The sequence below is a fragment of the Eleutherodactylus coqui genome, unplaced genomic scaffold (genome assembly GCF_035609145.1).
Source record: "Eleutherodactylus coqui strain aEleCoq1 unplaced genomic scaffold, aEleCoq1.hap1 HAP1_SCAFFOLD_319, whole genome shotgun sequence".
NCBI lineage: Eukaryota > Metazoa > Chordata > Amphibia > Anura > Eleutherodactylidae > Eleutherodactylus > Eleutherodactylus coqui.
The window spans coordinates 1-27,716 of record NW_027102353.1 but is presented as its reverse complement, the minus strand read 5'-3'; the positions used below and the strand labels follow the sequence as shown (position 1 = coordinate 27,716).

General features: G+C 46.1%; 1 protein-coding gene and 1 long non-coding RNA gene across 2 annotated transcripts; both read left to right on the top strand.

Annotated features, from left to right (window-relative positions):
• Positions 1-12,590: 12,590 nt before the first annotated feature.
• Positions 12,591-24,057, top strand: LOC136601939 (protein kinase C delta type-like). Its single transcript, XM_066588861.1, has 5 exons — positions 12,591-12,938; positions 23,122-23,213; positions 23,326-23,388; positions 23,748-23,860; positions 24,044-24,057. Exons 1-5 carry the CDS (start codon positions 12,768-12,770, stop codon positions 24,055-24,057), a joined length of 453 nt encoding a protein of 150 aa, XP_066444958.1. The 5' UTR covers positions 12,591-12,767.
• A 42-nt stretch (positions 24,058-24,099) lies between these two features.
• On the top strand, positions 24,100-24,879 carry LOC136601943 (uncharacterized). Its single transcript, XR_010789511.1, has 3 exons — positions 24,100-24,187; positions 24,443-24,568; positions 24,651-24,879. It is a non-coding gene; the product is annotated as an uncharacterized lncRNA (long non-coding RNA).
• Positions 24,880-27,716: the final 2,837 nt, after the last annotated feature.

Sequence of the window (27,716 nt, the reverse complement as noted above, 5' to 3'; positions counted from 1 at the left end):
ACCTCATGTCTATATCTCAGCGCGTTGAGGAGGAGGGGGAGGAGCATGAGGAGGAGGGGGAACAGACAGCTTGGCCCACTGCTGAGGGGACAGATGCTGCTTGCCTGTCACCCTTTCAGCGTGTATGGCCAGAGGAGGAGGAGGAGGAGGAGGAGGGGGAGGAGCATGAGGAGGAGGGGGAAGAGACAGCTTGGCCCACTGCTGAGGGTACAGATGCAGCTTGGTTGTCATCCTTTCAGCGTGTATGGCCAGAGGAGGAGGAGGAGGAGGAGCCTGAAAGTGATCTTCCTAGTAAGGGCAGCCATGTGTTGCGTACAGGTACCCTGGCACACATGGCTGACTTCATGTTAGGATGCCTTTCTCGTGACCCTCGCGTTACACGCATTCTGGCCACTACGGATTACTGGGTGTACACACTGCTCGACCCACGGTATAAGGAGAGCCTTTCCACTCTCATACCCGAAGAGGAAAGGGGTTCGAGAATGATGCTATACCACAGGGCGCTGGTGGACAAACTGATGGTAAACTTCCCATCCGACAGCGCTAGTGGCCGAAGGCGCATTTCCGCGGCCCAGGTAGCAGGGGAGGCGCAGAGATCAGGCAGCATGTACAGCGCAGGCAGGGGAACACTCTCTAAGGCCTTTGACAGCTTTATGGCTCTACAGCAAGACTGTGTCACCGGTCCTCAGTCAAGGCTGAGTTGGCGGGAGCCCTGTAAAAGGATGGTGAGGGAGTACGTAGCCGATGGCACGACCGTCCTCGGTGACGCCTCTGCCCCCTACAACTACTGGGTCTTGAAGCTGGACACGTGGCCTGAACTCGCGCTGTATGCCCTAGAGGTGCTTGCTTGTCCTGCGGCTAGTGTCTTGTCAGAGAGGGTGTTTAGTGTGGCTGGGGGAATCATCACGGATAAGCGTACCCACCTGTCAACCGACAGTGCCGACAGGCTTACACTCATCAAGATGAACAAAGCCTGGATTTCCCCAGACTTCTCTTCTCCACCAGCGGACAGCAGCGATACCTAAACAATACGTAGGCTGCACCCGCGGATGGAAGCATCGTTCTCTATCACCATCCAAAACGGGGACCTTTTTGCTTCATCAATCTGTGTATAATATTCATCCTGCTCCTCCTGCTCCTCCTCCTGAAACCTGACGTAATCACGCAGAACGGGCAATTTTTCTTAGGCCCACAAGGCTCAGTCATATAATTTTTCTAAACAATTTTTATACGTTTCAATGCTCATTAAAGCGTTGAAACTTTCACCTCAACCAATTTTTATTTTAACTGGGCTGCCTCCAGGCCTAGTTACCAATTAAGCCACATAAACCAAAGCGATTAATGAGTTTCACTTGCCCTCTCGGTTGGGCATGGGCAATTTTTCTCAGGTACATTAGTACTGTTGGTACACCAATTTTTGTGGGCCATCGCCTACAGTGTAATCCAATTAATTTTTTGCCCACCTGCATTACAGCTCACGTAACATCAGCTGTGATGGGCACTGCAATGGGATATTTTTATGTACCGCCGGTGGGTTCCAGGGAGCCACGCATGCCGTGGGTCCACAGGGAGTTGTAAATGCATCTGTTTCCACTTCTAAAGAACCCCAGTCTGACTGGGGCATGCAGTGTGGGCCGAAGCCCACCTGCATTAAACATGACATTACTACCTCAGCTGTGATGGGCAATGCAATGGGATATATTTATGTACCGCCGGTGGCTTCCTGGCACCCACCCATGCTGTGGGTCCACAGGGAGTTGTAAATGCATCTGTTTCCACTTCTAAAGAACCCCAGTCTGACTGGGGCATGCAGTGTGGGCCGAAGCCCACCTGCATTAAACATGACATTACTACCTCAGCTGTGATGGGCAATGCAATGGGATATTTTATGTACCGCCGGTGGGTTCCAGGGAGCCACCCATGCTGTGGGTCCACAGGGAGTTGTAAATGCATGTGTCCACTTCTAAAGAACCCCAGTCTGACTGGGGCATGCAGTGTGGGCCGAAGCCCACCTGCATTAAACATGACATTACTACCTCAGCTGTGATGGGCAATGCAATGGGATATTTTTATGTACCGCCGGTGGGTTCCAGGGAGCCACCCATGCTGTGGGTGCACACGGAATTCCCATTGCGGAGTTGTACCTGCCTGTGACTATATATAAAAAAACGCGGTCTGACTGGGGCATGCAGACACCTTGACAGAATGAATAGTGTGTGGCACATAGGTTCCCCATTGCTATGCCCACGTGTGCAGCTCCAGATGGAGGTGGCACAGGATTGGATTTCTCATTGCTTCTGTACAGCATTGTGGGCTATCGCCCTGCCCCTTTTAAAGAGGGTCGCTGCCTAGCCATGCCAACCCTCTGCAGTGTGTGCCTGCTTTTCCTGTGGCAGACGCACTTATAAATAGACACGAGGGTGGCGTGGCATGAGGGCAGCTGAAGGCTGGGCAGGGACAGTTTGGTGTGCGCTGTGGACACTGCGTCGTGGGGGGGGGGGGGGGATTTGGCAGCATGTAACCCAGGAGAAGTGGCAGCGGAATGTCATGCAGGCAGTGATTGTGCTTTGTTGGAGGTAGTGTGGTGCTTAGCTAAGGTATGCATTGCTAATGAGGGGTTTTCAGATGTAAAAGTTGTTGGGGGGGGGCCACTCTTGCTGCTATTGTGGCTTAATAGTGGGACCTGTGAACTTCATATGCAGCCCAACATGTAGCCCCTCGCCTGCCCTATCCGTTTCTGTGTCGTTCCCATCACTTTCTTCAATTGCCCAGATTTTCACAAATGAAAACCTTAGCGAGCATCGGCGATATACAAAAATGCTCGAGTCGCCCATTGACTTCAATGGGGTTCGTTACTCGAAACGAACCCTCGAGCATCGCGAAAATTTCGTCTCGAGTAACGAGCACCCGAGCATGTTGGTGCTCGCTCATCTCTATTGGTAATCCATCCGAAAGCATTCGGCCAAACTTGAAACCAATGAAACTAAAGGCAATTATTTCCATAGGAATCAACTTAAATTCAATTAATTTGTTCTACACATTCGAAAAAAAACACACCAAAAGAGAATAAATATGGTTTTAAATACCAAAAACAATAACAAATGAATATTAAAGACTACTACATGTTACTGTGTTTTATCTGTGGTGTTACACAAGAAGAAAAAGAGTTACAGCAGCACTCCAAAAGTTCAGTCACACCGCTGGTGCAAGGCACTATGCAATAGCCCAGTTAGGGTCCCGACTCCCCGGGTCCACCGTTGGTCATAAATGCAGAAAAGGAGAAGAACCAGGCAGCATTCATTAAAAATCCTCTTCTTTATTGAAATAGCATGAGGAAGCAAGCAGCAAGGCTGCTTTTTTTTGCACCCAGGCCCCTGAGCCTTTAGGTATGCCCCTGACCTATTGTATACTTATAGGCTTGTAAGTCTCACTTCAATAATTAATCAAGGTGATTCTGAGAGATGCCATCCTAGAATACCTCAAGGAAAACAACAGCATAACTCATCAGCATGGGTTCATAAAGGGTCGATCATGTTAGATGAATTTGATCAGCTTCTATGATAAAGTAAGTTCTAGGCTGGACCTGGGAGAGTCTATTGATCTCGTATATCTGAATTTCTCTAAAGCAATTGACATCATGCCACATATGGTAATAAGATGCTATGTAAAATGAGACAGCTCGGTGGAGCTGGGTAAAGAACTGGCTCAGGGATTGAAAGCAGAGGGTGGTAATAAATGGTTCGTACTCTGATTGGGCCCATTGCTAGTGGGGTGCCACAGGGTTCAGTATTAGGCCCCATACTGTTTAATATATTTATCAATGACCTGATAGAGGGACTGCACAGTAAAATATTAATATTTGCAGATGATACTAAATTATACAAGATAATTAATACAACAGAGGACAATGTACTGCTACAAAAGGACCTGGATAAGCTGGGGGTTTCGGTAAAAAAATGGCAAATGAAGTTCAATATTGATAAATGTAAGGTTATGCACATGGGCAGGAGAAACAGATGTCACCAATACACACTAAGTCGGGTACTACTAGGGAAAAGTGACATGGCAGAAAACCTGGGGTACTAGTGGACTGTAGACTCAATTGGAGCAATCAATGCCAGCCAGCTGCTGTGAAGGCAAATGGTGTGCATTAAAAGAGGTTTAGGGGCGATGGACAAGAACATTATTCTTCCACTATGTAAGGCACTGGTCAGGCCTCACATGGAATACTGTGTACAGTACTGGACACCGATGCTCAGGAAAGATGTAGCAGTGCTTGAGAGGGTCCAAAGAAGAGTAACTAAATTAAGAAATGGAATGTGAGGACTGGAATACCCAGAGAGATTATCAAAATTGGGATTATTTACTCTGGAAAAAGATGGTTAAGGGACAATCAAATAACTACGTATGAATACATCAGGAGACTATATAAGAATCTCTCCCATGATCTGTTTATTCTCAGGACTGCAACAGTAACAAGAGGGCATCCTCTATGTCTAGAGGAAAGAAGGTTTCATCACCAACATAGAAGGGGGTTCTTTACTGTAAGAGCAGTGAGACAGTGGAACTCTCTGCCTGAGGACGTGGTGATGGCAAAATCCATAGAGGAGTTTAAGAGGGAGCTAGATGTCTTTCTATAGCACTATGATATTACAGGATATAGACATTAGGAGACCAGTGGTGTTGTTGATCTGAAATGTTGATCCATTGATTACTGTGATTGCCATTACGGAGTCAGGAAGGAATTTTTTTTCTCCAATTGAGCGAAATTGGCTCAGTGGTTTTTTTTTTGCCTTCTTATGGACCAAAAAAAGAGGGGTTGAACAGGCTGAACTAGATGGGCATTGTCTTCAACCACTGGCGTAACTATAGGGGATGCAGGGGATGCGGTTGCACCCGAGCCCAGGACCCTTAGGGGGCCCATAAGGTCTCTCTTCTCTATATAGGGAGCATATAGTGGGGGCGCTGTTACCGGTTTTGTATCTGGGCCCAGGAGCTTCAAGTTACGCTACTGTCTTCAACTATGTGGCAGCCAAAGATGGATACTGAATATGTGTAACAATCGCAAATTGGTTCCGACTAGAGATGAGCGAGCGTATTCGCTAAAGCAAACTACTCGAGCGAGTATTGCCTTATGTTAGTACCTGCCCGCTCGTCTCAAAAGATTCGGGTGCCGGCGGGGGAGAGCGGTGAGTTGCGGGAGTGAGCGGGGGGAGAGAGTCAGATAGAGATCTCCCCTCCGTTCCTCCCCGCTCTCCCCGGCACCCGAATCTTTTGAAATGAGCGGGTAGGTACTCGCATAAGGCAATACTTGCTCGAGTAGTTTGCCTTAGCAAGTACGCTCGCTCATCTCTAGTTCCGACGTGTTATAAAAGATTCAAAATATCACCATGTATCCATGTAAATCCTCAGTGGAAAACCAAAGTTACTGCCAGCAAAAATAGATGCTGACTGTGCATAACACTCACAGATGGATTCCAGCGCATTAAATAAGACTCAACGCGTTTCTATGATGCGGATAAATACTCTTTCATCAGGAGTCTAAAGCTGGTTAGAGAGGTTAGTACTTATAGCTGCAGGTCACTCTAAAGCTTAGTAAGTCAGTCTTCATGCCCTGACATCTGGGTGAATAGACTAGAGTTTGGTAGATGGTTCTGACTGCCCTGATAACCAGCAGCATAGAGAATCAAAGTCTCCTGTCTATTGGTAGCAGGTAAGTCTGATGGCTACTATTTGAACCAAGGAAAAATTAATTTCAAGCTTTAGGCCGAATGCTCATGGCAGGTCCGGATACCGCCTGCAGAATCCCACATGGAATCCAGCCCTGACCATGGCGGGTGACCATGCATACCTGCCATCTTCTTCGCTGGCATCCGTGTGCACCTGTCTTCGGCTTCTCTGTACTTCGGATGGTCCGCACGACAATGTCAATTTCAGACGGACGCTGATCGGATGGCTACAATTGACTTCAATGGAAGCTGTCCTTGCAGGAACCACAGTAAAATGGAGCATGTTGCAATTTTTCATCCGCGAGCAAAAACCACTATTAGTTTCCGCTCGTGTGCATAAAGAATAATTTTTCCATAACATGCTATGGAGGGTTATTGCTGCAGTATCCAGAGGCGGATGCTTGATCAGGATTCTAAAGCAAAAATCTACCCGTGTGCATGAGGCCTTGGAGGGTAATATTTGTGGCATCCTGTAATCTGGATACTGAGCCCTTATGGAAGGTGCAGTCAGACAAATGTAAACTATAGAGCCTCATTTATCAAAACTGTCTAGTGTTAAGACTATCCCTGTTGCCCATAGCAACCAATAGCAATACTGCTTTCATTTTTCAACAGCAGTTTCAGAAATGAAAGCTGCGCTGTGATTGGTTGCTATGGTAACAAGGGCAGTCTTACTGCTAGACAGTTTGGATGTAAAGAAGTATAAGGAGATTTATGAAACTGAAAGAAAACTGTGTATGTTGCTCATAGCAACCAATCACAGCACAGCTTTCATCTTGTATTCTGATCTGGTAAAATGAAAGCTGCCCTGTGATTGGTTGCTATGGGCAACATAGACAGTTTTCTTTAGGACAGTTTCATAAATCTGCCCTATCTCCCTAAAATACAGTTCATGGGAAATTAAACTACATAAGGTTCAGTAACCGTCTCATGATGCTTCATGGTAATAGTCATTGTAATATGGTTATATTGTTATAATAGTATATACCAACAGACATGAAGATATAATAAAATAATACAAATAAAATATAGAAGTATAGCCCTAAATATATACAATGGGCAGGTAGATGGATGATTGATTTTAGTATGTTATTTAATACACATCACAGCATACAAATTGACAAATGACTAAAATGGGCCCTAAATCCCTCCATCTGTAAGCTAATGCTGCAGTGTAAATGTAGTTGTACTTTAAGTTCAACACTGAAGGGAAAAATAAAGATAAAACCAATATAATTTACATAAAAAACTAGGAAGAATAAAAAAGAAAAGCATTTTTTAATATAACCATTTATTAAGCTTGAATTTACAAATCCTTATGCTATAGCACATATACTTGAATCTCATTGGTCAGTTACTGATCACATGACCAGTGTCATCCAGGTGTATTGTGATGATGTACATATAAGGCAGCTGGCACATGCACAAAGTGACAGTTGGAGAGTACTGGCGACAGTATAGGAGAGTTGTCTATGGACAGAGAAAAAAGCGTTTTTATGGAGAAAGAGGAGGTTGTTGTGGGGAGGAAGAAAGTGGAGAAGAGAAAGCACATCTCAATCTCATCGGCTGATGAGATGTCTTCAAGCCAGAAGACCAAAAAGAGCAGAAAGCAGACCAGGAAGAGGAAGAGGAGTGATCCAATTCCAGGACCGAGGACGTCTGCCGCTCCAGCAGTGGATGAACAGGACGTCATTCCACATGCGAAAAGACCAAAGAACAGGAGAACCAACCAGAACTGTTCAGAGGATGGAAAAAAGCCATCAAGGGACAGCAAGTTCCAAAAGAGAAATTATGGACCTGATGACCAGAGAGTCGCAGGTAGATATATCTGGTCATTATATAACTGTACTGTATATGCATGTTTTATATCTCCACATGTAATCCAGTGATAAATGTTATTATTTTAAATGTACTTGTTTTTAGTAATGTCATATTTCACCATTTTCAGGGAACGCTCACATGTAGAGGAAATGTGGGGAATCTTCCACAGTGCAAAATCCATGCTAAAATCAGCATTAAAATCCACACCATTTCTGTGGACTTTATTATGGATCCGCAGCAGACTTCACCCCTTCTATAGAAAGAATGATATTAGCTGCGGATCCGCACCACCATTAGTACAGATTTGGATGTCGTTTTTGATATGGATTTTGGTGCAGAAGCTCCTCTCCATTTGCGCTACATGTGAGCGCCCCCTTATGTCAGAGCGGGTGATGACAGATGGAATAGGCCCAGTTGACCATTATAATGTTAGTAGAGTTGTCTTCTCTCCCCAATTCATGATGAAATCCCCCTAACATCACACATCCTGCAGGGTGACGTCTGCTGAGGTGAAGCCAATGTGATCTGTTGTCCGCAGACGGTTAGGGGGGATTTATTGTGAATTATGGACAACCCAAAGTTTACATGGATCTCTCCTACAGAAATGTCCTCTGCTGGGAGGGTTTGTTTATGAATGTATAACCCCAAACTGCTGACGTTGGTATTTAATGAAAGGCCAATTGTTGGCACTTCAAAAGCCATAGCATTGCTTTTCAGTCGCCCAAGCTATATGAAGGCCTGTTTTATGTGAGGCGACTTATATTTTTCCTTGGTACAGTTTTGGGGTCAATGTAATGTTCTGGGTTATCGCAGCACTACACTCTTACGGAAACTGTCTAAAAGAAAATTGTTGTTGCCCATAGCAACCAATCTTAAACTAATGAGGTGAATGAAAGCTGCACTGTGATTGGTTGCTAGGGGCAACAGAAAAATATTTTAAATTGTCAAAAAATGTGTATGCATGAACACTGTGTTGGTCACAGCATTTTAACGCTGTGGAGCCGCTGGTGACGTTGCTTATTGGCGCGTACTGTAGCTAAATTGTACTGCACATGACAACATATCATACGCACGTGTCATGCACTGTTTTTTTTTTCTGCTTAAGTTTCATGCGCCATTGTTTCACAACAGCCCGTAGACACCCATTTGCAATGTAATTATGCAGCCATAGAGAACAATGGGCTCTCTCATGCATAATATGCCACAAAATAGAACATGCTGCATTATTTTATGCACTCGCCTATCACACAATTGCAACACGCAAGTGAGAGCGGAACTGCATAAAACAATGTATTTGATTGTCTGCAAATTACCGTGTAACACATGTGCATACAGCGCACGTGTAATACATACAGGGGCAAGGAGTGGAGAGGGGCAGGAGCTCAGCACACTAACCTTCGCCGACTCTCTACGTATACGCCGCCCCGTGCATCACACGGTAGTGTATATTGGCCGGCTGTTTTCATGGCTCATGTGAATAGGCCCATCGTGCCATAAAAAAGTATTAGTAATGCCAGAATGGTAAACTTTTTTGTTTATTCTGAAACTGAATAAGTGGCATGTACTTCAAAATAGCACCCTGAAAACTATAAGTCATCCCACAAAAAATACGCCCTCCTGCACCTCCATCAATGGAAAAATCAAAAAGTCATGGTTACACAAAACAAAGTTTGTGTTTTTATTGTGCAAAAGTAGTAAAAGCAAAAACTATATCAATTTACAATTGCAGAATTGCAGTTTGTTTCCATTCCTCACCCCAAAAAGAAGTAATAGATATTTTTTCAACACATTGTATTTACCCTAAAACAGTTCTACTGACCCCTTAAAGTAACAGGACACAAGGTTACATCATGGCAGAGTGGTACTTAACGCGACAGGACGTAACCTTACGTCATGTGCATGCAGTGGGATCAGAAGTGAGCCTGTGCCATCGCACAGCAGGAGCCAGCTGTTACTGATAGCTGGCCTCCCGCTGCAACAGCTGTTAACCCCCTACATGCCGCAATCAGTGTAGATCGTGACATGTAAGGGTTCACATAGGGAGGGCGCTCCCTTTGTTGAGGAGTAATCGTGGAGGGCCAACGGGTTGCTATGGCAACAGGCTTGCCATTGCCTATGATCACTACTACATCGATAAGGCATTGCAGTACATAAGTCCTGAAATGCCTTATCATAGCTGCAATGGTTCAGTTCACCCTCGGGGCTGATTTAGACGGGCATATATCGATCGGATTTTCACGTCTGCCTATTATACACTGCCCCTCTCTGCAAAGGGAGTATGTGCGCTGGGCCAGGTGCTAGTGCACTTAGCCCCTGCCCCCTCCTCGCCTCTTGCCACTGTTTGCAATGGGAGGGGTGGGGCAGGGCTAGGTTTGACCCCCCACAAACACTGTCCTGCCCCTTGCACTGCAAACAGTGGTGAGGGGTGGAGAGAGGGTGGAGAGGGGGCGGGAGCTCAGTGCACTAGCTCCCAGCCCGGCCCACCTCCCTCCATTGCAGAGAGGGGCAGTGTATATCGGCCCGGGCGTGAAAACCCGACCGATATATGGCCGTCTAAATAAGCCCTCAGGAACATGAAGAGAGTAAGAAAACAAAAATAGTGTAAGAAAAAAAAGCCCTGAAAAAATAACAAAATATCATTTGCAAAAAATTTCAGAAAAACACCACATATTTAGTATTATCATGTCCATAATGAGCTGTACTGTAATTTCAGGACACTATTCATCCTGCGCAGCAAAAAACATAAAAAAACTGGAGGTAAAATGCTTATTTTGTTCGCTTTACCTCCCAAAATACGCAATAAAAGTGACCAAAAAAGCCATATGTACCCCAAAATGGTACAAAGAAAAACCATGACTCATGACTCAAAAATCAACCCCTCACAGAGCTCCTTCCATGGAAAAAGTTATTGGACTAATGTAGTGATATAGAAATAATTATAATTTCAAAAAAAGGGGTTTCACTGTAGAAAAACAAAAAAAATTATAATATTTTTGGTATTCTTGTAATCGTACTAACCCACAGTACTCATTGAGGGCTTATTCAGATAGGCAGACAGAAAAATAAAAAAGTTATGGCTTTTGACAAGAGGAGATGAAAATCCCCTAAAAATCGTTGCGTCCTTATATCGAAAATAGGCCGTGTCTTTAAGGGGTTAAAGAATACACCTCCTCCTGCAACAAGCAAGCCCTCACACAGCTACAATGACAAAAAATAAAAAAATAGTGCTTTGCTGTTTTGTTAAGGCCTCTTGCACACGGGCAGGTCGGATCCTGCAGTGGAATCCGGCCCTGGCAGCAGCGGTGGCCGCACATACCTTCTTTTCTTATTTTTCATCTGTACTGCATATGGTCCGCACGGTCCACTCCTGCTTTTCCCGCATCATTGCTTAGCCATGACGCAGAATCCACGACCTTTCTGCAATGTTAGTTGCAGAGGGGCCGTGGATCGGATGGCTTCCATTGACTTCTTGCGCAAGTGGAAACCCCAATTGCTTTCCGCTCGTGTGCATGAATAGTCACTTTTCCATAGGATGCAATGGACGGTATTTCTTACGGAACATGGAGGTGGACGCCCGCTCCGGATTCCACAATGCAAACTCCACCCGTGTGCGTGAGGCCTAAGGATTTGCATTGTTAGGCGATGACGCAGGAAAAACAGGAGGTTTTTTTAAAAAATCAGTACTGCGCATTTTTGACAGTAAGCCATGCGGACCATCGCCAGTACGGATGAAGGTAAAGAAAAGCAGGTACGTGTGGAAGCTGCTGCTACAAGGGCTAGAATCTGACCCGCCCGTGTGCATAAAGCCTAAGATTCATAGCAGTGGCTCATACAATAAGTTGCAGGTTATGATGACAGAATTGAACTTTTGCCATAAGCAGGGAGGGGAGCAAGCTGAACTTTTGACCAGGGCCCATAAACCTTTAGTTCCAGCATGGGACAAGGTCAGACTCCCCGCTTCATGGTTGTATGGTATATTGCTATATGTGACATCCTCCCTGCTCTGCTGTAATTGGCCGCTGAATGTTTGACTGACAGACTCTGCAATAAATTGAGTAGTTTATAACGCACAGCTATATGCCACAAGCATATAAGGAAAATGGTGGAAAATTTTCAATTAATTCCAACTGCAATTCCATGGATATGGATTTGTTCAAAAAGTCTTCAGCCCGTGGTAATAAAATCCTAGAATCCCCCACAGCTGCCATATTGACGGCTCTCCAGTCTTCACCTCCCGATGCAGGGAGCCAGCGATGACGTCTCCAAGAAAAGGGCCACATAACCGATGTAGCCAATCACCTGCTTCCTTCAGCCGGTGAATAGCTGTGGCACTTATGTTACCCCGTTTTAGGAAGTGAAGTTCAGCAGGTACTAGAGGGCCGGTGAGATGCGGGGAAGAGTGGAAGGCCGCCTGCAGACAGCCGGGTCAGATCCGGCTACGTGAATTCTCTCAGCGGGACCCGAGCGCCTGCAGAGAGCACCGCGGACTCATCTGCTCCCACAGCTCCGGCTCTTTTATGTACCGGCTGCTGGGCAGCCGGCACATGCGCAGAGCAAAGTCGGCGGCCGGTGAGTGACGTTTCTGTGCGGGGCTCTGCGAGTCCAGCACAGAATTAGAGCATGCCACGGTTTGTTTGCTGCGTGTGATTTCGCGCAGACAAACCGCGGCCGTCTGCATAGGATTGCGTGCTGTAATGCAATCCCATGCAGGTATCCAGGGGCAGAAATTCTGCGGGGAATCCCGCCGCTGAATTTCCACCTGTCTGCAGCAGCCGACGGGTGAGCATGAATCCTGTTATTTTATTGCCACAGGCTAAAGGCATTTTTGATTATGTCCCAGGATAACCCCTTATGACCCCTAGCTGCCACGGCAAATCATTGGCTTCCCACAATTGCATTGTGGAAGGTCAATAGGGTGACAGGGGTCCTATGTCTGTTAACCAATTAGATGTTGCAGGTTGTATGCTATATAATACAGCTAGTTCCCACAAGTGACGGGCTGGGGGGGGGCACATCTCTTGTGCCCGCACCATTTGCAATATCTCCTCAGTGTGAATAGTGTCTAGTAAATGCTGGACTTATTGTAATACATTCCATTTATCTTCCCTCCTAGGATCCAGCGGAGTTCGTCCAACCGGCTCCGGCACAATCTCTGATTCCTTCAAAGAGAGATTAGTATTCCACCAGGAGCTTAACCGGGGAAGTTACGGCACAGTCATGAAGGCCGAAGATACTTTAACCCACCGAAAATTTGCGGTTAAGATTATCAGCAAGACGGCCCTACGAGCTCAAGGGAAGGAGAAGTACATCATCGTGGAGAAGCAAGTTCTACAGCTGGCATCCGGAAGCCCTTTCCTTGTGCATGCAGACTTTGCCATCCAGACCAAGGTATAACTGTGACTACCTTGTATTAGCGAATGTCATACACTACAGGCTTCACTGGCAGGGACATATAAGATAGTCATAGGGCCACATAACAAAGGTCAGAAATTGTCCCCTTCCAGCCAGAATAGCAATAGTTCTAATCCTACCTTGAGGAAAGTCATTTCCTGCCACATAATTCTCTGCATTAGGGGTTAAACACATGGGCAGGTATTAGTCCTGTTAGTCAGCTGTGACAGTCACGGCCGTGTAATGGAACAAAACGAAAACATTGATTTCTATGGCTTTATTCTCACTAGCAGGATTCTCGCCTGTTCATAGTACGGGGGAGAATAGATAGGACTTGCTGTATGTTTCCTGCTGTTTTTTGAAACTCCTGCGCCATGGTGTGGAGATCAAACAGCCCGAGAAGAAAAAAAACAGCAACCTGTTAATGCGCAGTACGCTCCGTAGTGGTGAGCGTAGTTGCCCATATGGCTGTGTGAAGCCGCCTTAGTGTCACCTACATATATTTTCACCCCTTCTGCCATACACATGTAGTATATAAACTTTTTATGACATAGGCCATTTTCCTCCACCAGAGTGACCATAAATTATAAATCCTTCAAGAGTACTGATTTTGGTGCTATAGTTCCAAATTTAGTGTTTTCTATAGCACCAAAAAATCCTGCATTGTTTTTCCAATCTTATCAACTGGCTTTTTTTAAGCCAAAACCTTGGAAGCTCAGAGCAGAAAAAGAGCTGTAAGAAAACCTTCCTTAGCGCACTGTATGGCATAGTGCCTATAGGGTTACAGTGCGACATACATGACGTGTTGGCGCCCTTTCTGTGTAAGGGTTTATTTACATGAGCATATATCAGCCGGCGTTTTCACGGCCCGCAGATATACGCTTCCATCTGAGCAGTCCCCTCCTTCCCTTTCCCTCATTGGCTCTCTGCCTCTCTGCCCCTTTTCTCCCCTCCGAGCGATTTGCTCCCGCCACTTGTCCATAGCCAGCAATGGGAATGGGTGGGACAGAGTAGAGCTTACCTCCGCTCACCCCGCCCCCTCCCATTGCAAACCACGGAGTGAAGGAGAAATGCAGAGAGCCGGTGAGGGGAGGAAAGGGGGGGACTGCTCAGATGGGAGCGTATATCGGCTGGTCGATATACGCTCGTGTAAATAAGCCCTAACAAGGGTTTGTACTGCTGCTCTTTTCTACGTGTTGGAGGGTATGAATTACACTGATGTATACTTAATGTGCTTTAGTAAAGAAACTAATAGGATTCATGTGGCCAATCAGATACCGGCATGCTGTATTGCCATAGCCTATGATCGCTATAGTAAGCCATAAGACATGGCAGGAGAGAAGTCCTGCCATGCCTTATCGTAGCGATTTGCAGTCCTGCAGTAAAAGTCCCTCAGAGGGACACAAATAGTGTAAAAAAAAAGAGAAAAATAAAATACAAAATATAAAAAAGTAAAAAAAACTGTTAAACCCCCTTTTTTATGCTTTTTCTCATATTAGCATAAAAAAATTTAAAAAAATTTAAAATACCACGTTTGGTATCGACGTGTCCGTAATGATGCGTACAATACATTGAATGCCCGTATTGTCCTGCACGGAAAAAAGCGTTTAAAAAATGCTAAACAACTGAGGCAAAAAACACAATAAAAGTGATTTAAAAAAATGTGTGTACCCCTAAATGGTACCAATAAAAACTACAGCTCGTCTTGCAAAAAAAAAGACCATCCATGGAAAAATAAAAAAGTTATAGCTCTTTGAATGTAGTAATTTTAGAAAAAAATAAAAATTTCCAAAAAAAGGGTTTTTATTATGGAAAAGTGGAAAAACCTAAAAAAATATATAATAATTTTGGTATTGTTGTAACCGTACTGTCCCACAGAAAAAAATGTATTGTGTCATTTATACTGCAGAATTAATGCTTTAAAAAAAATGCCAGAATTGATGCGGTTTTTCTCCCTACGATCATTAAAAAAATAATAAAAGTTTTACAATATAGTCTATGTACCCAAAAATGGTACCAGTAAAAACTACAGTTCACCACGCAAAAAACAAGCCCTTATTCGGCCGCGTCAACGGAAAAATAAAAAGTTATGGCTTTTGAGAAATGGAGATGAAAAAATACCAAAAATCATTTGGTCCTCAACGCCAAAATAGGCCTTGTCCTTAAGGGGTTAAGCATCTCCTAGCGTATTGCACACACATTTGCGCACGCCCCATAGACTTCTGTGCATACACAAGTAGAACATTTTGCAGCTTTTTTTGCGCACATAAAATACGGAAATGTGTACAAACCGATTGAAGTCAATGGGTGCTATTGTCTGCAGAATGTGCATGGAGATTTTGCACTTACAAACATCCCAGTGACGTCGCCCTTCGACCTTGATATAGTTCTTGCACTCTGGCTGTCAGGACAGTGTCCGGGATATGGGGGTCCCTGATATATCCCGCAACCCCTGTCCCTGCCTACTTGCCCCCCTGGGCTAACCCCCAGGGCGACAACTGGGCGGCGGTCCCTACCCTCACTAGGGAAGCGGGACACGGGAAGACAAACAGACACTGAAGACAAACAACGGTAGAACGGTCAGACAATCCGGGTCGGCAACAGGAGGGTACGCAGTACAGGGGGGTCAGGCAAAAACGTAGTCAAGGTCCAAAAGCAGAGGTCAAGAAAGCCGGGGTCACAAACAGGAGTCAAAAGAATACGCGGGTGCAGCTGGAAGACCAAACTAACACTGGCAAGGCCTGAGAGGAAAACACACCTATTTAAATGCTGTCAGCGCTCCCGCCCCAGAAGCTGATTGGGGCGGGGAGCCTGACAGCAGCAGGGCTAATCAGGGCGGTGCTGGGGGCACGCCCCCAGTCTCACTGCACAGACAGTTACCAGGGAAGCCAGCCTGGTAGTCAAGCGACTAGAAGCACCAGCTGCCTCCCTAGCAACCCGGCGGCGACCAGTCTTACAGCGGCCCGGGGAGATCACAAGAACCGGGGTACCTCTGCGCCGTGCTCCTGTACCCCGGGTGGCCGGACCGGTGGTGCGGGCACGGCGGCCCCGAGAGTTGCCGGTTCTGACAGTACCCCCCCTTCTACGGGGGGACACCGGACCCCCATGGCCAGGTGCGGGCTTAAGCGGGAAAGCCCTGTGGAATGCCTGGACTAGGCGTGGCGCATGAACGTCCCTGGCAGGGACCCACGTCCTATCCTCAGGGCCAAATCCTCTCCAGTGGACCAGGTACTGCAGCACACCTCTAACCCGTCGGGCATCCACCAGCCTTTCTACTTCATACTCCAGTTCCCCCTGTACCAGAGAAGGAGGAGGCGGGTTCTGGGTGGGTAGAACTGGAGTCACATACTTCTTAAGTAAGCTTTTGTGAAACACCTTGTGGACCTTCCAGGGGTCAGGAAGTGCCAACTTATATGACACCGGGTTGATGACCTGAGAAACAGTAAATGGGCCAATGAACCGAGGAGCAAGTTTCAGGGAGGGAACCTTGAGTCTCAGATTCTTGGAGGACAACAAAACTTGCTCCCCGACTACAAAAGGTGCAGAGATGGTACATCTTTTATTTGCGTATTTACGCAGTTTCTCTTGGGAACCCTGAAGGTTCTTACGAACCTGGGCCCAAACTGTGCACAGTTCCTCAGAGGATATGTCGGCGGCCGGATTGTTCGAGACCACAGGAGTGGAAAGCGAGAACCGGGGATGAAACCCATAGTTACAAAAAAAAGGTGACAATTGGGTCGACGAGTTAACATGGTTGTTGATAGCAAATTCGGCGAGAGGTAAGTAGTTGGCCCACTGATACTGGTTATCAGAGACAAACAGTCGCAGATACTGGATAAGTTCTTGGTTCATTCGTTCCGTTTGTCCGTTACTCTCGGGATGGAAAGCGGAGGAGAAGGACAAATTTACGTTTAGATTTCTACAGAAGGCTCGCCAGAAGCGAGCGACGAACTGAACCCCTCTATCTGACACAATGTCCTCGGGGATCCCATGTAACCGAACAATCTCCTTGATGAACATTTCAGACAGAAGTTTGGCGTTAGGCAACTTGCAAAGCGGAACAAAATGTGACATTTTAGAGAAACGGTCTACTATTACCCAGATGACCGTATTCCCCAGCGAGGATGGCAGATCAGTAATAAAATCCATGGACAAATGGGACCATGGCCTGGACGGAATGGGCAAGGGAAGAAGAGGACCCTCAGGACGTCTCCTGAGATTCTTCCCCCTTGCGCAAACCGGGCACGCGGACACAAATACCCGTACCTCCTTGGCCATGTGCGGCCACCAATAGAGTCTGGATACTAACTCCAGCGTACCCCTGATGCCGGGGTGTCCAGCTAGGACAGAAGCGTGTGTCTCCTCTAACACTTTCAATCTCAGTGACGATGGGACAAATAATTTGCCTTCCGGAAGGGCTTCAGGAGCAGATTGTTGAGCGGCGTGAATGAGAGGTGAAAGGTCGGAGGAGACAGCAGCGAGGACCACCCCAGGGGAGAGAATGCTCTCAGGCTCCGGCTCGGCAGGTTCCGGAGAACCAAAGCTCCTAGACAGGGCATCAGCCTTGACATTCTTAGAACCGGGTCTATAGGTAACCACAAAATTGAACCGAGAGAAGAACAAGGCCCAGCGGGCTTGCCGAGCATTTAACCTCTTAGCGGAATCTAGATAGGTGAGGTTTTTATGGTCTGTGAGTACCGTGATCTGGTGATGGGCTCCTTCCAAAAAATGCCTCCACTCTTCGAAAGCCCACTTAATCGCCAGCAATTCCCGGTTGCCTATATCATAGTTCCGTTCGGTGGAAGAAAACTTCCTAGAAAAATAGGCACACGGTCTAAGGTTGGTGAGAGTGGAGGGACCTTGGGACAGTACCGCTCCCACACCAAACTCAGAGGCATCTACTTCCACCAAAAAAGGGCTGGACAGATCTGGTTGTACTAGGACAGGTGCAGAAGAGAACGCCGCCTTTAGGGTATCGAAGGCCCTCAGAGCCTCAGAAGACCAGGTCCTCACATCTGCCCCCTTTCTGGTGAGGTCCGTTAGAGGTTTAGCCACCACGGAGAAGTCTTTGATGAATTTGCGATAGTAGTTGGCGAAGCCGAGGAAGCGTTGAAGGGCTTTCAACGACCCTGGCTGGGCCCACTCCGTGATGGCTTTCACCTTTTCAGGATCCATCTGGAAGTCGCATGGCGTGATGATATACCCCAAAAATGATATCTTTTGTACCCCGAACACACATTTCTCGAGTTTAGCAAACAGCTTGTTATGTCTGAGTCGAGCTAGTACAGTCTGAACGTGAGTATGGTGACTTGGCAAGTCGGAGGAAAAAATCAAAATGTCGTCTAGATATACAACCACGAACACCCCCATGATATCCTGAAACACTGAGTTCATGTACCCCTGAAAAATGGCGGGGGCGTTACACAATCCAAAAGGCATAACTAGGTATTCAAAATGCCCGAGGGGCGTATTGAAGGCGGTTTTCCACTCATCCCCCTCCCGAATGCGGATGAGGTTGTATGCTCCCCTGAGATCAAGTTTAGAAAACCATCGGGCACCAGCGACCTGGTTGAGGAGGTCAGGAATGAGTGGAAGGGCATACTGGTTTCGTACTGTGATTTTGTTTAGCTCTCTATAGTCAATACAGGGCCGGAGGCCCCCATCCTTCTTCTCAACGAAGAAAAACCCGGCACCCACCGGGGATTCTGAGGGCCGGATGTGCCCCTTGGCCAGGCTGTCCTGGATATAGTCCCTCATGGATTCTCTCTCAGGAACCGTAACGTTATAAATGCGGCCCTTAGGAAGTTTGGCCCCAGGAATCAAGTCTATTTTACAGTCCCATTCCCTATGAGGGGGCAGAGCTTCAGATAATTGTTTGGAGAACACGTCAGAAAACTCGGAGAGGTAATCTGGTAGGGGGGTCCCCTCGCAGGTGGAGATTCCCACCTTCACAGCACAAAGGTGGTTGGCACAGCGGGGACCCCACTTTACCAGTTCCAACGTGTCCCAATTTACTACCGGGTTGTGCTCCCGGAGCCAGGGGAGGCCTAGGACGACGTCCACAGACAAATCTCTCATCACTAGAAAGGTGCAGGTTTCCACGTGTAAGGCTCCTATCGTAAACCTTACTTCAGGGGTAACCAGATGAACCACCCCTGCTTGCAATGGGGTGGAGTCCACTCCTGAAACCAGAATCGGGGTCTCTAAACGTAAAAAAACCCCGGACAGTTGAGCAACGAAATTAAAGTTAACGAAATTCGCCGCAGCCCCAGAATCAACAAAGGCTTGCCCAGTACGGTGGAAAGCATGAAATTCTAGGGTGCAAGGCAATAACATTTTGGATAACACAGGGAGTACCTTAGCTCCTAGACAGTCCTCCCGACAACTGCCTAGGAGCGGGAGTTTTCCTGCCTTGGCTTCTTAGTGCAGGTGGCAATGCGGTGACCCGGCTCCCCACAGTAGAAGCAAAGATTCTTCTTCAGGCGATATTCCCGTCGCTGCTTGGGGTTCATGGCTCCCAGTTCCATGGGCTCGGTGGTGGGAAGTGAGAGAGTCAGGTCAGTAGAAGAAGTGGGCGTGGGGAGTGGAGTGGCCCGAGCGGCGTGTCGGCCCCTCAAACGTCGGTCGGCCCGAATAGCAAGCGTCATGGCTTGCTCCAGGGTTCTAGGCTCTGGGTGGGCCACAAGTAGGTCCTTGAGACCCTCAGACAGACCGGTCAAAAATAAGTCTTTTAGGGCGGCATCGTTCCACCCGGATTCCGTACAATGTTGACGGAATTGGGAACAGTAGTCCTCCGCCATTTTACCACCCTGGCGCAGGGCCAGAAGTTTGGAGACTGCGTAGCCCGCCCGGTCGGGTTCGTCATAAATTTGACCCAGGGCGGAAAAAAAAGCGTCAAGGGATAGTCGGGCTGGAGAGCCTGCTGGTAGCGAGAAAGCCCAATTTTGGGGGTCCCCCCTCAGGCGGGTAATTACAATTCCCACTTTCTGATATTCAGTACCAGAGGAGTGGGGTCGGAGATCAAAGTAGAGCTTGCAGCTCTCTCTAAATGCAAAGAACTGACCTCTCTCTCCAGAGAAGCAGTCCGGCAGCGTGGCTCGGGGTTCTGACATAGTCCCGGGAGCGGAAGGGGGCTGCATGGGACCTGCAGCCGCCACTTGTTCCTGTAGCTGCATGCGGGCGGTTAGGTCCTGGACAAGGTTAGTAAGGACCTGGACCTGGTTCGCTAACGCAGCCACGGCCTCCATCGAGGGATTCAAAGTAGCCGGGCGGATGCACGAGTCTGACCTACCTTCGGCCAGTGTTACTGTCAGGACAGTGTCCGGGATATGGGGGTCCCTGATATATCCCGCAACCCCTGTCCCTGCCTACTTGCCCCCCTGGGCTAACCCCCAGGGCGACAACTGGGCGGCGGTCCCTACCCTCACTAGGGAAGCGGGACACGGGAAGACAAACAGACACTGAAGACAAACAACGGTAGAACGGTCAGACAATCCGGGTCGGCAACAGGAGGGTACGCAGTACAGGGGGGTCAGGCAAAAACGTAGTCAAGGTCCAAAAGCAGAGGTCAAGAAAGCCGGGGTCACAAACAGGAGTCAAAAGAATACGTGGGTGCAGCTGGAAGACCAAACTAACACTGGCAAGGCCTGAGAGGAAAACACACCTATTTAAATGCTGTCAGCGCTCCCGCCCCAGAAGCTGATTGGGGCGGGGAGCCTGACAGCAGCAGGGCTAATCAGGGCGGTGCTGGGGGCACGCCCCCAGTCTCACTGCACAGACAGTTACCAGGGAAGCCAGCCTGGTAGTCAAGCGACTAGAAGCACCAGCTGCCTCCCTAGCAACCCGGCGGCGACCAGTCTTACAGCGGCCCGGGGAGATCACAAGAACCGGGGTACCTCTGCGCCGTGCTCCTGTACCCCGGGTGGCCGGACCGGTGGTGCGGGCACGGCGGCCCCGAGAGTTGCCGGTTCTGACACTGGCTACTTGCTGTGAGTGTCTGCCCCTTTTGTACATTATATACTTTATATATTTGCAATGTGTATATGGATGATTATATTTAAGCGTATCTACAGTATGGCTTTAGGCGCACATGTCATTTAATCATACTGCAACTCATTTATTATGTACATTCATATATTAGATTAACGCCTTATGGACGCGGCCTTCTTTTTCCATTTTTCTTTCCCCCCCCCCTTTAAAAAATCCTAACTCTTTTATTTAACCATTGACATAGGTGTCTGGGGGCTTGTTTTTTGCGGAACAAGTTTTAGTTTTCAATGTAGTGGAAGACATTTAGAAACTTCTAAGTGGAGTGAAATGAAAAAAAGAACAAAATTCCGCCATCTTTGGGTGCGTCTTGTTTCTACAGCGTACACTGCAACAAGAATGACATAACTTTATTCTATGGGTCAGTACAATTACTACGATAACAAATATATATATAAAGTTGGGCAATGGCTCATTTTTTGCAGGACTCCTGTAGTTTTTATTGGTGCCATTTTGGAGTGCTACAGCTTTTTTTATTACATTTTTTCTTGGAAAGGAGGTGACCGGAAAAAAAAGCGCAATTCTGGCGGGTTTTTTTTTTAATGACGATGTTCCCGTTGTGGGGAAAATAATGCATTACTTTCATAGATCTGACTTTTATGAATGCAGCAATACCAAATATGTTTTTTTGTTTTATTATTTGGATTATTTTACTATAAATATAGCAAAGGGTTTCTTTTTTAACTTTTATTACTTTTTTTTAAATAAATAATTAATAAATCTTTTTTAGATACGTTTTTGCAGTTTTTTCTTCCCCATTTCTTTGATCATACCATAGCATTACATTATACCATGACCTGACAGGCAATCTGTCAAGCCACGTAACAGGCATTGCTTGATAGGCAATCTGCAATGGAAACCTGGGGTTAAGGTCTCCCAAATAAGCATAGTTTGGTAATCATAGGGGGAAAACTCAGTCCAATAAACAGAACCCCTATTCAAAAAGGTTTTCTGACCTTTCAAAAACTTGTCCCAGAGTAGGAAATTACATTAAAAACAAAGTCATTTTTCAGCCTTCCACTGCGCCTCCAGTCTGGTGCTGCCAACCCACTTCCCTATGTTCTGAGCCCCAGAGAAACAAGAAGCTATGACGTAACATTCATTACTCACATGACCACTGAGGCCAGCGATTGGCTATAGCGGCCATGTGAGCGATGAATGTTATGTCATTGCTTCCTGTTTCAGCGGGTACTCAGAGCAGAGAGGAATGGGTCAGCGGTGCCAGACCAGAGGGGCAGTAGAAGGGTGAACAGTGGCTAGTTTATGCCATGCACAGCTCTGGGGGAGTCTTTTTTACAGCATTAATGCGTGACACAGTTATTATTTGCACAGTGTACCACGGGTCATCATTAGCACTAAAACACAGCACTTAGTATTTCCATATCACTGTATGGTGGGCCCTCAGAATCAGTTATACCAGTGGGCCTTAGGTACCAAAGTCCGACACTGATGGCCAACCTTCAATCATTCTAGTAACTGGCAGGGAGTACAACAGTGAGATAACTAATGATTGGAGAGTAATAACATCATCTAAGTTTGTTGGCATTTGCTTAAGTAGCTAGTTTTAAATAACTGTACTTGTCTAGACTGTGTAATGAATCTATGTAGAAATATATTAGGGGTCAATACATCTCTCTCATCATCTGTTTATACCCTGGACTGTGACTGTAACAAGGGAACATCCTCTATGTCTAGAGGTAAGAAGGTTTCTACACCAACATAGAAGGGGTTCTTTACTGTAAGAGCAGTGAGACTATGTAACTCTCTGCCTGAGGACGTGGTGATGGTGAATTCACTAAAGGAATTCAAGAGGGGCCTGAACACGTTTCTTGAGTGTAACTATATTACATGTTTTAGTCTATGTTATAGTCATTGATAACTTCAGAATGGTTGATGATCCCGGAATATATACTGATTGCCAGACTTGGAGTAGGAAAATCCTTTTTTTTCTAAAAAGAGAAAGATTGGCTTATACCCCATTGTTTTGTTTTTTTTGCCTTCCTCTGGATCAGCATTGGGGCTAATAGGCTAAGCTGGATGGACACAAGTCTTTTTTCAGCCTAACGTTACTATGTTACTAATAAAATGTGCGCAGGGTGATTTGGTAATGTGACATATCGGTCCTATATTGCAGAAGAATGTTCTATTTGGATTGGAGTTCGTGAGCTGCGGCGACCTCTTCGACCTTCTACTGAGGAAGGGGAGACTTGACCTCACCAGTTCCAGGTGAAACTAGAGTACATTGTACATATATGAGATGTGTAACACTAAAGAATAACATTTCCATGAGCTGCCTGTCTTATTTTTGGGATATAATACTCTTTTTTTCCTTTTGAAGATTCTATGGCGCCGAACTTGTTTGTGGGATCCAGTTCTTGCACCGTAAAGGAGTCATCCACAGGTAATGGCTTTCTAACTACTCACTTCTTAAAGGGGCCTCTCATGAATATAACCCTTATCCAAATACCCTGTTAAGGCATATGGTTGTCTGTCTGAGAAGGACCCAACCTGCCGTGCATTAAATGGTCATGCTCTAAAGCCAGATTTTCCCTGAAGAGTCCAAAACATCAGGCTAGACTTGTCTTCTCATGGTGATAACAGCTGATTACCAGCAGTTAGAGAAGATGGGCCTATGCTTGTGATTAGCTGCCATTCAAAAGGGATTCACTTCATGAGACAACCTCCTAATTCCAATGTGAATTTATCACATAATATTATAAGCTGAACACTAACTTTATATCCACATTTTTTATCTTGCAGAGACCTCAAGCTGGAGAACATCTTGCTAACTGATACTGGCCATGTTAAGATCACGGATTTCGGACTTTCGCTTGTCAACATGCATGGAGGCCGAACATCCATTGGTGTAGCTGGTACAGTAGGTTATATCGCTCCGGAGGTAAGAAGAGAACTTTACTCCTTTTTTTAAAATTGTACTAATAATTTGCATGGAGGACTATGGGAGAGGGTGTAATAATCTGATATAGAGAGCGATATATCAGTATGGTCAATACAAGATGTCGCTCTACTAGTACTAGTTCTCTTCTTTATTGCAGATGCAGGCCAATAAAGAGTACAACGCTGCTATTGACTGGTATGCGTTTGGTGTCATCCTAAATGAAATGCTGACCGGCGAGTGTGATTATGATCCTACACTCCTACGTGGGATTTCGTACAGTGCTAGAAGCATCATTGAAAAGGTCAGTATGTTCCTGTTATAAGGGTTTAATACTAGGGGTTACACAACGTTAATAGTAGCTGACAATGTATAAGAGATGTACTGATGACGGTTTTAAACATACACATTTTATCCCAATCACCAACCTCCTAAAATGAGAGCAATAGATGCCCATTCATGGAGAACAGCATTCAGGGAGTAGTAATTGCTTTTGTCCGTACTGCGCCCAGATCCCAGGTTGCAGTTACTAAATTCTAGATACATTTCTAATTTTTAGCTCCTCCAGAAGGATCCTGCCCGGCGCCTAGGACTACATGGGAACATCAGAGGACATCGCTTCTTCCGGTACATCGATTGGCACTCCTTGGAAAGACTGAAAGTGACTCCACCATACATCCCTGAAGTAAGTGACACTCATCCCACCTTCCAAGAAGCCAAGCTGGATGACATTGAAGAAGCAGAGGCCAGTGTATCTCTACCACCAGATACACAGACCAGGTACCCCGGGTTTTCGTTTGTCAACTGGAAAACCCTCAGCAAGACACCTGCTGAATAAGATCATGGGAGGAAGCCGAGAACCGCAGCCTCTACAAGACCATCTGGAGAAGACCAGAAGATCCGATGGCCAGCAGTCACCCTGGACCCCTGTATGGAGAAGCCAGCAGATCCACCCAGCTGCTGGTGGTAAGTAAGCACTATACCATCTGCGCTACACGTCATAGGCATGTGGAACACTTTTCCATCTTACCGGTAAATGACTTTCCCCATGCTCAGGATAGCAATAGCTTCTAGTGCTGTCTTGGGCAGAGGGAAAATACACAGGTGTGTGATGGCCGGCTATGAAGGGGTGAAGAGGAGGCCGGATTTTTTTTTAACACCTAAACACATGCCTATGACTATTGTACAATTACCGGTAATTGCATTTCCTCATCCTTATGATAGTTCTATCATGAGTGATAAGGAAAAAGGTGTGAGATGGCCGGCTATTAAGGGGTAAGGAGGAGGCCGGATTTTTTTCCCCACAGATACCTGCTCCACAATATCTTACTGGGGTTGAAGATTCCTGGAGAAAACCCAAGGAGAAGCCAGCAGATCCACCCAGCAGCTGGCGGTAAGTATGGCTTATAACATCTGCGCTACAAGTCATAGGCATGTATAAGATATTTTTTACTTGCTGGTAAATGACTTTCCCCATGCTTACAATAGCAATAGCTTCTAGTGCTGTCTTGGGCAGAGGGGAAATACCCAGGTGTGTGATGGCCGGCTATGAAGGGGTGAAGAGGAGGCCGGATTTTTTTTTTAGCCTAACACCTAAACACATGCCTATGACTATTGTACATTTACCGGTAATAACATTTCCTCATCCTTATGATAGTTCTATCATGGGTGATAAGGAAAAAGGTGTGAGATGGCCGGCTATTAAGGGGTAAGGAGGAGGCCGGATTTTTTTTTCCCACAGATACCAGTTCCACAATGTCATCAGAGCAAACTGTGCGCCCTCTAGAGGACCATCCAGAGAAGACCAGAAGATCCGATGGCCAGCATTTACCACAGACACCTGTATGGAAGAAGACCCCATTACTCTAAAGGCACCTCACTGGGGTTAAAGATTGCTTGAGAAAACCTAAGGAGAAGCCAGCAGTGCCACCCTGCAGCTGGCGGTAGGTATGGTTTATAACATCTGCACTACAAGTCATAGGCATGTATAACCTATTTTTTTTCACTTACCAGTAAATGACTTTCCCCATGCTTACGATAGCAATAGCTTCTAGTGCTGTCTTGGGCAGAGGGGAAATACACAGGTGTGTGATGGCCGGCTATGAAGGGGTGAAGAGGAGGCCGGATTTTTTTTTCTTTTAGCCTAACACCTAAACACATGCCTATGACTATTGTACATTTACTGGTAATAACATTTCCTCATCCTTATGATAGTTCTATCATGGGTGATAAGGAAAAAGGTGTGAGATGACCGGCTATTAAGGGGTAAGAAGGATGCTGCTGCAGGCCCCAATGAGAACAATGGGCAATCTGATGCGAGGATTTGCCCAAAGATAGGACCGCTACGATTTGTTTTTCCGCATCGCACCGCAGAAAACAAAAAAATCGCTCATTTGTATGACCCCATTCTAAAGAATGGGGTTCATATTCATGCGAGATATGTGTGTCTCGCAACGCACAAATCTTGCACGAGTTGCTCAGACGTGTGAAAACGGCCTTACAGCAGAAAAAAATCTTCAGTATTAGTTAGGCATTCTAAAATGCTGTGGATTTTCACCATAAAATTTATTCATTGCAATACAATGAGTAAATCCCGCTTTGAAAATCTGCACCAAAATTCACATCAAAGTCCACTTGGGGATTTTGGTGTGGATTTTCTCCTTGATTTACTCTTAGCATGCACCCTTAATTGTGGCCCTTGTCCACCAGCTAGTCATACTAATGGGTGGAGGATGTCAGATATTAAGAGATGTAGGAAGCCAATTGTTTTCTGTTTAATTAACCGCACTGTTATTTCTTCTACATAGATGACAGGAACACCTTGACGAGGTGCGACACATCAGGATGGCCAAAGAAGAGTCCATGCAGTAGTAGGGTCAACAGACACAATCCATAGAGGAGTTCCACATGAGGAGCATCCGGCTAAACCATTTACTGACCGCTGGCGTGACTGACTATATGGAGCAATTCTGATGGACGGAACGTTGTGGATTTATCTATAATTACACTGAAGATGTGGTTTATATGGAATGTTATTATATGTGGTCAGGTTTATGGAATGTATTATACCATAATGTACATCTAGTCTAGGGCTACATGGCGCCTGTGACTACATCACAGTTTGCATGGCCAATGTTGTTGGGTAACCCTAAACTTATTGTTTTGTATCATTAATAATAAATGATTATTAATAAATATTAGTGTTGTGTATTATTTCATACATTAGGTGATAGATTTACTGTTATTTTCCTGGTGTCAGACCTTAATGGCCTATTTGTAGCGTATTGTAGGTCATCAACGTTTGTCTTTAGTGCTGCATCACCTTCAAAGCTTCTCCCTGCACAGCGGCGCTTCCTGCACAGGGAGGGCTAGAGGCGCCGCTGTTCACGGAACAACTGGGAAGAGGATGCAGCACTAAAGCAGTGCTAAGCAGCATTGCAGTGCCTGTAATGTCAGGACCTGTGGGCCCCTTGTAAGACCCGTTAGGGCCAAAACAGACAAACGCGATTTCTTCATGTTTTGCAAGTGTGAAAATCATGGCAGCAAAATATGACCATTGATTTTAATGGTTTCGTCGTGACTTGCAGGATTTTCACACATTAATACTATGCGCGAGTAAACAGAGGACTTGCCCTATCTTTTGCGCACGTAGAAAAACTAAAGGGCAGAACCTATCTTTATGCTTTTTTTTTTTTTTAAACTGTGTTCAATAGCGCAACATTTGAATGGTAAAAAAGAAAAGGAATTGTGACTGGTTTATGCGCTAATAAGCTTCGTAGTGGTAAGCGTATTTGCACATCAGCCTGTCTGAAGCCGCTCTAGGTGTCAGAACA